We start from the raw sequence: 15,584 nt of genomic DNA on the forward strand, positions 1-15,584 counted from the left end.
TTAGATATTAAACAGTACTTAGATATTAAACAGTACTTAGATATTAAACAGCACTTAGATATTAAACAGTACTTAGATATTAAACAGTACTTAGATATTAAACTGTCTCTCTTAGATATAAAACTCTCTCTCTTAGATATTAAACTCTCTCTCATGAATATAATTTTGAGAGCTGGTTTTAACAGTAAACTCTCTGTCACCATTTGACTGGCGACCAAACGTCCGAGCACCCATTTTTTGATACTAAGTAACGCGATATGAAACTGGTTCTGGTGCAGAGCTTCCATTTTGGGACGTGTTTCATACTATGGCTTCATATAAAATTGATGGTTTAGAAAAGAGAAAAACAGATTGATTGGGAAGCAAGTATAACTCACCAGTTTAAGTATGGAGATGTCTTGTTCCTCCCCCGGAGACGTAGACCGGCTCGGGCCGGCAGACTTGGCGTGGCTGGTCTCCCTGGAGCCGTAACGTTCGCAGGAATAGTAGCGTTGCTTCTCCCCCGCAGAGGAATGATGCCTTCTTTCCTGCGGACGACTTCGCTCGCGTTCCCTTGCCCGTTCCCGAGATAAACCTTCCGCTGAGGGGTCTGTGGATGAACCTAAGAGAAGAAAACATACAAAATTATTCTATCCATTCTCATTTTGCTCATCAATTAATCCTAATTTTCAACAAAGAACTTTTTATTCCCACTTATATTATGATATAAATCTCTAAAGCAAACTTCAAAACTGTACTCAGATGTGTATTATAGTACTAAACGGGCATTTCGTCATTAGAACAAGAACAAAAATGACAATAAAGCATACAATTAGAAAAGACAAAAGGCCTACACTCAATCCAGATTATCTGACCATCCACCTAACTTCAAATTCTTACAGGAAAACTGTTAACTTCAAGAAATAATTCTGACCTTGCTGTAAAACATGTTCCTTAGATGAGCATTAAAACATTCTCTTTCACCAAGGTTATGTCCAAGAACGACGATATGGAGAAACAAACCAGATGTCTTCACAACATTTGCCGATGTTTTACTATCCTACACACAAACATGTGCCAATGCTATGCAAAAAAATATGTAAATCTTTGTACATATGCGCATATGAGCATCACCCAGTTTAAGGGTCATTTGGAGGTGGACTCTAAAGTCTCTGCTCACATACCAATGACGAGCTGTGATGACAGAATGACACCTTCTTTATCAGGCTCAACATCCTCCCCAAGTCAACTTCATATAATGCATAAAAGAGCCTCTGTTTTATGTCTTTCCAAACCTGATAAATGCACATGCCTATTTATAAAGACAAAACCAGTAGTGTTATGTACAGAAGGCAGAAAAAACTACAACTAGACTATTTAAAGTCAAAAAATTGAGACCATAGAACCTATTAATCAAACTGTATTGGAGTTATATACAGTTTTCAAGACATACATTAATTGTTTAAATGGATAGAGGATTATTTGGGCTGAGTTACGAATGAATTTGTTTCTCAAATTGTTTTCCAAATGTATGCATGTACTGTAAAGTACAGATTTATAAAAAAAAATGTGGCTTGTGACTTTTGCTGTCTAGTGTTTGTTGACGATGTTAACATCCACGCCGGCGTCCCTCAGGACCGCCGTGCTGAGAACCACAATGTACTCCAAATTTGACAAAACTATAAACTTACTCAGCAAGTACAGAACAGACCACACAATATGTGTAAGAGAGATAAAGCAGATATTATGGCAAAAGTGGAAAAAGAGGTTAAAATGAGAGGAATTTGAGGAAAAAGTATAAATTAGACTATTTGGGTGCCAAGTGCAAAGGTCAAAAAGGTCAGAAAAAGTATTTAAGTATTTATAAATTATCCTTTTTGACCCATTTTAGAGGGTTGATGAGTTCATAATAGAAAGGGTTAAAGGTTAAGTTGATCATATTGAATGAAAGTGGTTCTTAATATGGAAAAATAAGTATAAATAATATTTTTTGGACTTACCAACAGTACTGGGCTGTTGCACCGAAGTTGTTCTGTCGAGAGACTTCTGTTTTTTGTCTTTGTCCTTGTCCCTGCGTCGGTGGCAGCGATGGTGGTGATGGTGGTGATGGACACGGTCCTGGCCTTGGACCGGTCCGGACCCTCCTGATGATTGATGCTGGGTCGGTCGTATCAGGTTGTATTCCTGAAGAACAACGTCTTGGTTGTGCTGTGGTGGGGTCAGCGAAGAAGCTGAACGTCTTATGGGACTGAGGTCAACAATTGGCTGGAAAGGGAAACCATAAAAACACAAGTTATGGAACCATAGCGTGTACACTTTTTTTATTCCTTTCGATACTAGTTTGCTATAAATTTAACAATATGTTTCAATGTTTTTTGATTAGCCAGTGGCTTGAAAATATGGAACTGGTCATTTAAAACAATAATACCAAAAGTGGTTCTGACTTAAGGAATTGTGCACGTTTTTGACAACTTGCACAAAGTGGATTTTTGTAATGACAAAATATTATAGAATATATTTAAAATTTTGTTCAATATACAGACAAATACCATTCTGTATTTCGACTCCAAAATGAGAAGTACTGATCTTAACATTTTATATATTTTAAAGTAAAATTTTGAATCAAAGATTGACTATTCCCTTCAATATTACTATATCCATATTAATATTTTTTTGTTTTCTCCTAGTCCAATGGACAACCAATACAGACACTCACGAAAGACAATAGTACAACACAGAGAATACAATTAAGAAATAATATTACCTAATTTGAAAAACCTAATTAATAAAAAGAGCAACTTTACCTGTTTTCTGAGCAATAAATGAGAGGATATTATTATTGCAAAGCAGGAAAACAGGGTCACTGCCCCCCACTTTGGTTAAGTCACACCCAAATACACACAATATCTACAGAAAACTACACACTACTATCTTCACACACATACAATACACACTACTACACGCCTAGTATCGAACGGTGCTGAAAACCAGCACAAAAGACGGAAGATTAATATTTTCTTGCCGTAACCTGAGCCCTAATGCCGCAATTAGCTGCGTCACTTGGGATGACAGAAGCTTACAGACACAAATACGGACATTACAGGAGAAAGGAGAGGAAGAGAAAGGTGGCACAACAACAGGTGGTACATACTGCCAGGTGGGTCCCAGGGGCGTGGCGAGGGTGGCTCCGCTATCAGACAGCACACACAAAAGGGAGTTGGGCAAAATATTAGCAATGAGCATTCAAATTAGGGGAAAAAAGCGCTAAGGCAGAGGCGGCCAGACGGAGGAAAATTTCAAGGTTGGCAGGGATTTTTTTTCCTTAAAAGTACACATATATCAAATTAGGCATGTTCTATTGATAGTATGATAAATTTAACAAATGTGTATTAGTGTTAAGTGTAACAAAATGATTCAAAAAGAATTTCAATGTACTGTGACTTAAGTAAAGTATCTATTTATCCTAAAAATGCCAACCTCTTCTTCCAACAAGCCCAAATGCAACATAAACATAGGAAAAGTGCATGTCAGGTGGCGTGGGAGAGCAGGGAGACAAAAAAAAAGCTCAATATAGACTAGATAGGCATAAAAATAAAAGGAAAAAAATGTTTTCAGCAAATAGAAAAGCTCCTATAACTGAAATAATGGCATTAAAAAAGAAATCAAGCAATTTGAATTAAAGAAAACATGGCAAATCTGTGGAATGAAGACTTGTAATAATATCTCACAGTGAAAAGTACATTTACAGTAGAAACACATTCTTGCTATTGTGAAAATATGAATGCAAAATGTCCTTTACTAACCAAGTCTTGGAGAAAATGTTGCATATACTTTGGTGAAAATGGCAGTTAATATATACTACTTTTACACTAAGTCAATATCTAGAATTAAAGCCTATAGAGCATGCATTAGACCTTATAGTATAGTATATATATTAGTATATTTTGGTTCTGAAATTAATCACAGGCCTCCAAGAGTTATTCCAAAGACTTATATTAGAGTAACCTGCTATTTCAGATATATAGTTGGATGTAAAAGTTCAAATTTTGATCTCCTGACATTGAAATAATAGTCAAAGCAAGTCACTTACATAATACTCTGCATTGAGTCGAGGCAAAGAAGCTGCTCTTCCATGACCTTCCAAGCCGGGATACATCTCCGTGTCTGAGATATTCTCCACTGGCTTCATTTCAACCACTTCCTAAAAACAAAATAAACCGTCTCTTCATTCACTCATTATTATTTACACATGCTAGTGTTTGTATGTTTTTTTCCCATTAAGTATATATGTGTAAACCTTGGATCTTGTGGAATACTGCACATCTTCTGATTGGCCTCTTTCCAGTTTCCTCCGCCCTTTTGGTCTGAGGGTTACTTCACATATATCTCCAGATTGAGAATGTTTAATGTAACTCTTCTGGTCAAGACTGTATATAAAAAAATGAATACATTGAACAAATATTTTAATACCAAGCTTTTTTGGGTTTTAAACTGTCTATTAAGTTTCCTACTTCATATTTTTGACACTACACGCACAGTACACTCTGTTGCCAAGTGCAAAACACTCACACTGTGTCCCTGTTAATAGAGGTGGTAGCGGTAGTTGTGATAGGAGGAAGAGGTGACATCTCTGTTTCGGATTCAGGATGGAGAGGCAAGAGTTGTTTGGGGCTGACAATTGGAGGAGGCTCGGCTTCCTTCATGTGGCCGATGGGAAGGATGGGGCGAAATAATGCCCCTAGTTTACTCTGCAAAACATACAAATATGGTTGTAAAAATAGGTGTATCACTCATTTTGGTTGAAAGTCCTCACCGTAACTCCTCCTGAAGGATTCTGCTGTTGGAGTCTCTTGGCTCGATTCTGTTTATAGTAGTCAAAGATCATAAGAGCTGCATATACTTTGCCTACAGTCAGTTCATTGTCTGCAAAAAAATAGAAGGGATTTTAGCAGTAGATGGCGCCACAATACAGTGAATGTGTTTTTAAAAAAAATGTTATTATGAATAGTAGTATTTTTATTTGTTTAGACTGGAATCAAGGTCTTACATTTATGTGGCGTCACTAGCAGGTCAATAGTTTTTTGTGACAAACTGGGCCAGACCCTGTTTAGTTCTCGTTTCAGGTCCATGTCACATATATGCTGGGCCAAAACGCCTGTGAATGGAAAATGGGAGGATTAAAAGTACTTTACATTGTAATTTTTAGTTGTAGTTGTTGTAAAATGATTAGAATGATCATTATATTGCATTCACATCCAAAAAAATGAAGCTTATATTGTCGTACCGGATGCAAGTTTGATCTCCAGGGCTGTGCGGATCAGAGCCATTAAGGTGGAGGTGAAATGCACTGTATTGTCATCTGCAATAGGCATGTTCATCCTTACCAAACGCTAATAGGAATGGCAGAAAAAGAGGAACTTTTATCAACATTTTTCCCCAATATCCTCAAAATTAAATGTAATGACAACAATATCATTTAACTGAACTGTGTAGGTGCATTTAAGTGCTAAAATGACCAAATATTTGACTGTAAATTATGGGTGTACTATGGCAAATGCTAAACCATTGTTATTTTTACCAGTAATGATAGGAAACCTATAACTTCACTCTACTTAAACTGGCCATGCAAATTTCAAATAAGACAGACATTGACATTGAAGCAGGCAGGGTGACACATGCAATATCTGCATAATGATATTTGAAGCATTAGAAAGAGACAGGGGGGAAAATAAATAAAAGACAACGAGAAATATAAAGTAAAGTGAGGTGAGATATAATGAGAAAGAATTTCTTTTGAGGAAAATCTTGCAGCTTTTTCTAGGAAACAACAACAAAGCGTCAATTGAGGACACGAGTGGCAGATAAGAAAGCAACTTATTGTGCAAATGGGGAACAACGCCCAAAATAAAACTACAGGGGTTATTCTAAAAGTCTCAGTGTCTGATTCCCAATAAAAGACTGACTTTCTGTTAGATTTTAATTCCATATTAAATAATTATCCGGTCCTAAAAGTGGGTTTGACCCAAGAATGGTGTCTGAAACTGGTCTGAGCCAACAATCGTAGATACTAGTCCAAAATCTAGTCTTCTGAAGGAACGAAATTGTGACTTCTGACATAAATCACAACTGCCAAAGAAAATCCAATGAAGAGGTAGAAAAAAAAAACGATATATAAGGCGCACTGGAATATAAGTCGCATTTTTAAGGGATTTTTTCCAACATGCATTAAAGTAACAATAGTAAAATGGAGGAAAAAAATTACAGACTTTTACTAACCTAACAGTTTGTCAGATAATAATAGGTAATAAAAAATAACAAGTATAATAAAGTAAATAATAAGTATTCAGGGAAATACGGAGGCTAAAAGTCATTGGTTTTGAATGATGGAGAAACTACACGTGGAGGACTACACTCACATTTTGGATACAAAATACTATGCCTACTTCAACGCAATAAGATTATCTTGCAATTAAAGTTAAATTTCCAGTTAGATTTTTTCTCAATTCCATGAAAAATACCTGAAGCCAATGTATATATACCGAAAACATTCTTTTCAAAGTACCCTGACATAAAATGACAATGCTCTAGGGTCTCACGGGAAAACAAGATACATCAGCAGCCCGGAAGATTCTGAATGTGACACACTGACAGAAATTGGATGGTGTTTGACAGCTAGAAGCAAGAAACCAGCAGTGACTGAAACGAGGCAGAGGAAAGATGGCGGGTGGGGGGTTCTACCTTATAGGCGATGCGGGGTGGGCATTTCTTTCCCAAACCTAGAGGAGGGGACATGTCTCGAAGCATCTCGTACATATCACGATAAGTCATGCGGCCACTTTTCCGGAGGTAGGAATGGAGATTTTCCATGGGTGATATGAGAACAGCAAATAAAAAATAAAAGAAAATGGCAAGGAGAGAAGGGGAGAGGAGAAGGGACACAGAAATCCTTGTTAATAAGATTTCCAGGATATCATGATTTGGAATCCTTGTCAAATCCAAGGATTCTTAAATGGATCCCAAAGGTGAACGTTGGGGAGAAGGATCTGGAGAACAACCTATATGGAGGGATCCCATTGAAAGTTATGCATTATAAAGATAGAGTGACATTTTGTGCTGAATGAATACTCCACTGTTTTAAGAAGAAAAGTGTAGGACTTTCATTATTTTGCCCAGATGTTCTATGGCTCACCACCACTTCACTCAAAGTCAGTGTGTGGAATACACGGGTATTAATCAACAGTAGTGATTTGATTAATTATACAAAGTTGATCATTTCCAGGTTTTAAGTGCACTTTGTATTTGCATTGTGCCTGTCAGAAGAATTTAAATGGACATATTTAGCCTTAAATGAGATAAAATCTGGAATATAAATGCCATTTACAGCAATAGACGTCCAATCCAGTTGGACCTCAATGAAATAATACTTAAAAATTCCATTCTGAGCTTCGAAAGGTGATGTCAAAAAATGAAAATATCACTTTACAAGTGGAGTATTCATTAAAGTTGCCCTTTATCTATTAATGCCAAACTAGTGTAGCAGTTGCCAATGTGGAAACAAAGCTCACAAAGCTCAAAGATCAGAATAAAAATATGAAAACAAATATATTCCAAGTTGAGCTTGTATTGTGGCGTTGTTTCTTACTAGACTTGCCATGGTTAGCTTGTGAGCATGCTGGTTAGTAAAGGGTCAATGCATATTTGTATGCATGTATGCCCGTTAGGTTCTTTAGCACCTCAGGAAATGAAAACAGACAGTCACAGTCCCTTTTAGACAACAAAAAAAGGACTGTGACAGAGTGCAAACCTTATAGGCCACCCTGTTTGGGCACTTCTTTCCCAGACCCAGAGGAGGTGAGATAAAACGTAACAATTTGTACATATCTTGATAGCAAATCCTTCCACTGAAAAAGATAAAACATGATCAATGATGTTAGGCGAGAGGCCTTGAAATGTTTGCGCCTCAACCAAGAATTTAAGAAGCTGAAAATGTTGGCCTTCACATGATTTGATATTGACATTTTTTTTGGGTTAAATGGGATTTATAATGTTTTAGTTTTGGACCATTCATGTAAGAACGTGTTGACTTTTTACAGCGTAAACTTCATCTGGATTAAATCTAGTCTACAATATCAAAAAATAAGATTTTCCCAGTCATTTATATTATAATACATATGTTTAAAAAACAAATATTAGTAGGTACTAGTAAATTTTACTACTATGATTTACTTTAACCTTCATAAAAACACACAAAGTGTCTTTAAAATCCAACACTAAAAAAACTCCCAAAATTCCAAAAAAATTCAATCACATCTGCCAAAAAAAATTAAAAACTCACTTTTTTCCGACTCACAAATCTCCAGTAAATCTTTGAGTTGAAATTCACCTCTAAAATATGTAAAGTTGAAAAAGTCTTCCCTCCACTCTGCTAACATCTTTGGATGGAGGGGATGTTTTCTGGATTTACATGCATCAGGCTTGCTGGGCTTGTGGGGGGGCTTGTCACCCCTCTCAGCTGTAACAGGGCTCAGGTTGTCACTCACCCTGCTGCTCTTTGCTAAAACTGGGTTGTTTTTTTTATCCCCCACGCTCAATGGCACTGAATCATTCGGCTGTAACACTGAGATCTTAACACAATAGCCTTTGGAATCCCATTCCTATAAAAAGAAAGTACCTACCATGCAGCCGGGTCGTACTCTCCCCATACTCGAATAAACTCATCCAGGTGATGAGGACCCAAAATGGAAGCATCCCGGGTCAGATACTCAAAGTTGTCCATGATGACGGCAACAAATAAGTTTAACATCTGTTCAAAAAAGGGAGAAAAACATATGACAACCAGGCTTGTAATGTATGGAAATCTGCTTAAAAATGACATGTATTTTTAGTATACTCACCAAAAAGGAGCAGAGAAAAATGAAGGAGACAAAGTAAAAGTAAGCAAAATCACTTCCACAATCCTTTTCTGGATTTCCTGAGAGTTTGTCACATGATCGATTGCTTAGACATGAAAGCATGATTTCATGCCATGCTTCGCCTGTTGCACTCCTGCAAAAATGGAACAAAATACCAAACAAAAATGTATAAAATGAACATAGTATAACGGTCTACGAGTAGTAGAATACCTGAAGAGGAGCGTTAAAGCTTGGAAAAAGGTTTGGAAGTTGTTATGGTGATTTATTGCCGTTTCCTCGTTCAGTTCAATGTTACCAAACACCTGCAAGTGCAAGTTTTATGTAAAAAACTAACCACAACAACACATATTAGTACTAAAGATGATTTATTTTCTTAAAAAACTACAAAACAATAAAATACCTGCATTCCAATGATGGCATAAATGAAGAAAAGCATGGCAATGAGGAGGCAAACATACGGCAGGGCCTAAAAACAACAGCAAAAAACAATTTTAAATCATTTTACACTTTAAAACACAACTCCACTTTTAGTTAACAATCCAAATATTTCATCTTTCATACCTAGGTTGATTCTTTTACATTTGCTGTCATTTTACAGTACAGGTTTTGTTCATTTTTGTGCAAAAAAAAGAGCTGTCACCCCCGCGGCGTTAAACCCGCAATAAATTCCCTCGCCATGCATTTTGAATTTGACTTCTTCGGGGATTTAAAAAGGGAAATCCAGCACTGACTGAAAATCCAGCTGTACTCTTGTCTAAGTTAGTTTGTGACTTTATAAGGAGAGGATAGTTTGCAGTATGCCTCCACAAGGTCTATTTTTATGATATTTTTGATGTTTATCTGTGTACATAAACTTACGGAGTTGATTTGTTATCTTTGGGAGATATTTATCTTTTGTATCTGCATTCTGAATGTCAATTTCATACTATCTGCCTTTCTGGTTGATTTTAAATGTGCACTGATTGGTTGCTGGGTTTGTTTGCTTACCTTGAAGGATTGTACAAATGTCCACAGTAAAATGCGAATAGTGTAGCCCTGCCGTAGCAGTTTGATGAGCCGAGCAGCTCGGAACAGCCTCAGGAAGCTCAAGTTAATCATCTTGTCCTGGAGGAAATGAATGGGAACAGGAAAATGTTTACAAAGAAACAACAAATAAGGTTTTCCTTCATTGGTTAAGTATGAACTAACTGCAAAAATATAATTATAATATGGAAATACTTGGAAGCTACACAAATACAAGATATAAAGTACATATCAATACTACAAGTTTTGAATAAAGGTGCACGGAAAAGCTTAGAAAACCCTGGCATTCTTGTACTGTATTTTCCGGACTATAATTCACACTTATTTTTGGGCAGACTCATTCTCAAGCACAAATTTGATTATTTTCTCGTTCTCTGACCACCAAAAGTCTGATAAAATGTGCCAATTTTAGCCTGTTGTTCTCCATTATTGCTACTTTAACATATATATGTTCATGGTTTCTGATTGCCCACCCAAAAGTGCCACAAATATATAATTTTTCCTCGTCATTGGGTAGTCTTTGGCTGGTGCGACTTATACTCAGGTGCGCCATATAGTCCGAAAAACAGGGTTAATATATAGATTTTTATAAGTGTATCTTAACAACACTGGCAAATCTAATCAAAAATATTTGCCATTCTTTAAATAGGTCCTTGCATAGCCCGTTGATTACCAAAATAGATTATTTCATATTCTCAGTTAGGTTTCCCATTGAGAAAACATGACTTTAAAAAACACAAACCACTGGAAGGAGGATTAAAAAAATGAAAGAACCAACAGCTGACAAGAAAAGCCACTTACCGTCTGTGTCAGTTGTGACAGGGAGGGCAGAGTGAAGAAGGCACAGGCGCCAGGAAAGACGTAGCAGAGGATGGAGAGAATCACAAGAGAAACAGAGAAAGAAATAGGAGGGAAAAGAGAAAAGAGACAAAAGCGCAGACCAACAAATCACATGATGAGAAAGGCACACAAAGATAGAAAGTGCATCCGCCACACGGAAAGCCACAACAACGCCTCGGTCATTCGGTCCGATAATTGGTTCACTTCTCGTATACCGCTTGTTCTAACTGAGGGAATGAAGACAGACTGGAATATTGCACTAAATATATCATGCATGCTCATATTGGTTATTTAGTAGTGGAAAAAATAGCAGTTTTAAGGGCTTTTATGGCTGAATTTTGAGTAGATTTTTAATTCTAAGGCATGTTTTTCCAGAATCGCTTATGAAAAAACAAATTTTAATGCTCTTAAAACATATATTACAATAAAATTTTGTAAATGTTCCCAATTTTCCCAATATCATTGTCAATTTTTGTCGCAAATTCCAAACCATGCATAAACAACACCAAATAACGACAATTTCTTTAGTGGAACTCAACTAAAATGGACTTATATGAGGTATAAAATGCTGTGAGGAGTACAGATGCCCATGGGAGGGGTCACTTGCACATCTGTGAGGGCACCATAATTGCTGTAAGGTTCGTGCAGGCATTGGCGCAACATATGCTGCCATCCAAGATAAACAACTATGTGAAAATGCATGTATATATTTCCACTCTGGCTGAATTCCTATTGCAGCTGCAGGCAGGAGTCGTACATAAACTAATGTCGCCATTACGGGATTGGTGATGCTGAGGGATCACATGATGAAGGTGCAGGTTTTACCTTAATCTCTGTCACCAAAATGTCTGTTATGCTTCCCAAGACTGTCACAAAGTCAAACACATTCCAGGCGGCTTTCAGGTAATTCTAGAATGGAAAGAGATTTATGTTAAATAGTTCATGTTTCATCTCAAAAAGAGTCCAATATAGTCCCACTATCATATAAGAGACTCTTGATAAAGAATTTTCTAAAATAATCAAGACTCACATGGATCAATAACTGATTGAAATTGCAGAATTATAATAATTCATGGAGTGTTTTGCCTCTGCATAGTTGAAACCGTCTAAAAATATGAAAACTGTTTTTTTTTAAAAACTGGGATTAAAACTGTGTTTTGGATTTTTAGGGTTTTATTTTTAAAAGGTCCAATCTATTAAATACTATAAAGTACTTCAGTACTGGGACTTGACTGAAATCATTATTAATCTTTCCATAAGTGTCTCATTTAATTTTGGTTATTGAGTCATAATACGACAACTACTACTCATAAAAACTTTCATCCACAATGATTTGCAATGACTAGAAGCCAAATAAAAGTTTAAAAACTACACTACAACAAAGCAGGTGGAGTGAAATGATGTGTAAAAGAGAATCAAATTAAGAAATGCATGTACGCTTGAGAGGAAAACACCTTGTGTAGGCCAGATGGTTCCATGCTGTGTTTAAAATCCTGCTCCTTAAACGTCCTCATTTGCATGAATATGTATATATCCCTGTCTTAAATTCCAGACCTAAGACAATACTTTATAATAATGTTTTCACCCAAGTTGCTAATCTCTTTATAAATTCACCATTGGAGACTGCAGATTTAAAAGAGCTGATGATTTTGCAGTCATTTTAGCAGAACTAATAACAAACAAAACAAGTTTAAGAGTGTAAAAATTAAAAAAAATATTCTTACCAATGGACCAAAGGCAATAATCTTAAGGATGCATTCCAATGTGAAAAGGGCAGTGAAGACAATGTTCAAGTATTTCAACATGGATTCATAGAGGTCCGGCGCTCCATAAAACTGTGAAGAAAAGACCTTTTATTATATATATTTTAAATTTTACATAATATTAACATTATATTTGAACTAAAAACTGAAAAAAATGATTAAAAAATGACAATTATTGATTTAAAAGGGGCAAAATCAGGAAATTTAATATACATATACACTATTAATTTGAATTTGATCCTAAAACAGAAAGTCAGCACTCATGATTTATTTTCCCGGGCCGCACAAAATGATGTGGTGGGCCAGATTTGGCCCCCGGGGCCACTACTTGGACACACATGTTCTAGTATATCAATAATCCAGCAAAAAGGAGGAGTCTAGTTTCAATTTTTTTAACTCACCTTCATCATCAGGACCACTGTGTTGAGGGCAATCAAAGTCATAATGGCATATTCGAATGGAGGTGACACCACAAATTTCCACATCTTATACTGGAAAGATTGCTTATTTTCCGGCATGTATCTTGTTAGCGGCTTGGCATTTATAGCAAAGTCAATGCAAGCCCTCTGTTTGAGAAGGAAAAAAAACAAAAATCACACAAAAAAAACCTTAAAAACGAAAAAAAATACTTGGTGAGCACAAGCCAGCAAAGACAAAAAGAGCCTCAATCCAAACAAGTCCTCCCCGTGAAGAGAGGAAAACATTTTGCTCTGCTTTTTTCTTTTTTTTTCCCGACCAAGCCCGCGGCAAAACGGGAATAGTTTAATCATGAAAGCAGATCGTAAAGGCCACTGGTATATACCTCATTCTTCTCCAAGCTACACTCAGACATGGCTTTGTCTCCTTGCTCCTGGAAGGTAATGATAATCAAAGCCACGAAAATGTTGACAAAGAAAAAAGGGAAGACCACAAAGTACACCACGTAGAAGATGGATGTCTCCATGCGGAAACCCGGACTGGGGCCCTGGTCCTCATAAGTGGCATCCACTGAGTGCTTCAGCACCCTGAAAGCAAGGATTAACATTTTAATAGAGGATGGATACATCATTTCCATGTAGAAATAAACTGCACCCATATAATGAAATACATCTGACTAATTTTCAACCAATGACTAGATTCTTTCCTTTTATATAATTTAAAAATCTAAATCCATTTGAACTGGAAGGTTTGAAGTGAAAAATTACTTCGCTGCTAATCCTCCCGATTTTAATGACTTGCTTGTTTAATCATGTGAAACTAATGAGGGTGTCAAATGTAGGGCACGTGGACCAGAATTAGCCCGCTAAGGGCTTCAAATCGGCCCGCAAGGGTGTTTGGACTAACGTTTTAGTTCTGTTTATACATAATTAAATTATTTTAATGTTTTTTTTTGACATGGGCTATCAAACTAGAATTTTGTAAGTTCTTTGATTGCGTTTTGCTGAATTTCTTATCCTCAGTCAAAACGGCACCTTCAATAGTAGCCAATGAGGTGAAAGTGAACCTTAAAATACCTCAAAACCAGCCAGAAATAACCTGGAAATATCCAATGGCAGCAAGTGAGTTAACTTTTTGGGCTAAAAAATAAATGAGTCTGTCCCACATGAGATAAAGTAGCCATTAAACCAAACTGAGTTTGACACATTTGTCCTACAATGTCAGATTCTTGACAAAGAGTTCCTCTGATTGACATAAGAATGATTTAAGTTCACTTACAATGGCCATCCTTCCCCAGTGGAGACTGTAAACAGTGTTAAGAAGGCCCAAAGAACGTTATCATAATGGAACTCATATTTCTTCCATTCTCTGGGCTGAGCTTCAACATCACGTCCACGTTCCACTTTGTCGTAATCTAAAAATTGACCTCTATGCAAAACAAAGTTGAGAGAAAAACATGAAAAATACCTAACGGGATTGACATGGATTGAGCTCTCAATATAAACTGCAAAATAATGTACCTGCAGTCTTTTTCAAGACCTTTCGACTCATCTGTGCAGTAGAAGAACTTCCCTTTAAAAAGCTGCACGGCAATAACAGCAAAAATGAACATGAAGAGGATGTAAACGATGAGGATATTGAGGACGTTCTTCAGGGAATTCACCACACAGTCAAACACAGCCTGCAAAATAGACAACAAAAACATCCATTGTATGTCCTTTCCCTCCAACTAGTTTTGTAAGATGAAGTACTTTGTGAATACAATATGACATGTCCCCAAACCAGCCTATAAATGATCTGATATGGATGAATAATCACAATCAAGCTTGTTTTTTTATCCAAGTCATATAAATATCTCCCCTATTTTCTACCCTGCCCATCTTTTTTGTTATCAGGAAAACCATGTCATCCTCCCGGCCTTCATTTTTCTCCCTTCTCTAACTTCTCTGAGTATAATCATCTTCAGAAATATAAAATCTTTTCAGTATGCACAATCAGGAGTCACGCTATGATGAGAGTTTTATACGTCCTTCTCCAAAACAGAGCATTTTTTTTTCTAAATCAAGATGCCCTGCAGACAACACACAGTAAGTAATAATTTGCTTCATAGCAGGAATCCAGTAGTCTGGGTTTGGGTATCTGCAGTACTTCAATATGGGGGGTCGAGTAACAGACAAAAGTATAGGGACGATAAAGAACCCCACCATACTAAAGTGCTCATTTTCTACAAGGACATATAAAGCAGTTTCAGCAAAAAGTGCTATACTTATTCAAAAATATTCCCTGATGTACATTTTTAAGCTGAAAGAGTGAAAAATTGCACTTTATACCTTAAGTTTAGGCAGACGTTTAATGGTTTTGAGTGGCCGCAAGACTCTGAGGACCCTCAGGGACTTAATGGTGTTGATGTCCTTGCCTTTTGTCCCTCTGTGAAGATTCAGATGACAATAAGTTAAGTCAAAAATTATCATTAAAATGACCCCACGCTTTTGATCCTTGCCTGATCGCAGTACATCAAGTAAATACTTCACATATACTTGTTAAAAATATATGATTGGTTAGTCGGAAACTATAGTCAAGGGGGATGTTAGACAATGTTATTCTACAGCATCTGTGGTTGATTAAAATATTGTAAATTTTGGATGATGAA

General features: G+C 36.6%; 1 protein-coding gene across 1 annotated transcript in view; it reads right to left on the bottom strand.

The window, feature by feature from the left end:
* The window catches only part of cacna1bb (calcium channel, voltage-dependent, N type, alpha 1B subunit, b), a 61,277-nt gene that overhangs the window by 3,347 nt on the left and 42,346 nt on the right, over positions 1-15,584 (bottom strand). Inside the window, exons 29-51 of the mRNA XM_077736750.1 lie at positions 15,265-15,361; positions 14,455-14,615; positions 14,213-14,362; positions 13,320-13,521; positions 12,919-13,083; positions 12,479-12,589; positions 11,580-11,663; positions 10,716-10,718; positions 9,879-9,995; positions 9,292-9,357; positions 9,102-9,193; positions 8,874-9,024; positions 8,655-8,782; positions 7,784-7,880; positions 5,264-5,369; positions 5,027-5,134; positions 4,793-4,902; positions 4,549-4,727; positions 4,277-4,406; positions 4,070-4,180; positions 3,131-3,169; positions 1,980-2,244; positions 378-601 (exon numbers count right to left, since the gene is read on the bottom strand). Coding sequence (XP_077592876.1) covers positions 378-601; positions 1,980-2,244; positions 3,131-3,169; positions 4,070-4,180; positions 4,277-4,406; positions 4,549-4,727; positions 4,793-4,902; positions 5,027-5,134; positions 5,264-5,369; positions 7,784-7,880; positions 8,655-8,782; positions 8,874-9,024; positions 9,102-9,193; positions 9,292-9,357; positions 9,879-9,995; positions 10,716-10,718; positions 11,580-11,663; positions 12,479-12,589; positions 12,919-13,083; positions 13,320-13,521; positions 14,213-14,362; positions 14,455-14,615; positions 15,265-15,361 — 2,896 coding nt within the window. The remainder of the gene's footprint in view (positions 1-377; positions 602-1,979; positions 2,245-3,130; positions 3,170-4,069; positions 4,181-4,276; positions 4,407-4,548; positions 4,728-4,792; positions 4,903-5,026; positions 5,135-5,263; positions 5,370-7,783; positions 7,881-8,654; positions 8,783-8,873; positions 9,025-9,101; positions 9,194-9,291; positions 9,358-9,878; positions 9,996-10,715; positions 10,719-11,579; positions 11,664-12,478; positions 12,590-12,918; positions 13,084-13,319; positions 13,522-14,212; positions 14,363-14,454; positions 14,616-15,264; positions 15,362-15,584) is intronic.

Source organism: Stigmatopora nigra, chromosome 17, assembly GCF_051989575.1.
Source record: "Stigmatopora nigra isolate UIUO_SnigA chromosome 17, RoL_Snig_1.1, whole genome shotgun sequence".
Taxonomy (NCBI): Eukaryota; Metazoa; Chordata; class Actinopteri; order Syngnathiformes; family Syngnathidae; genus Stigmatopora; species Stigmatopora nigra.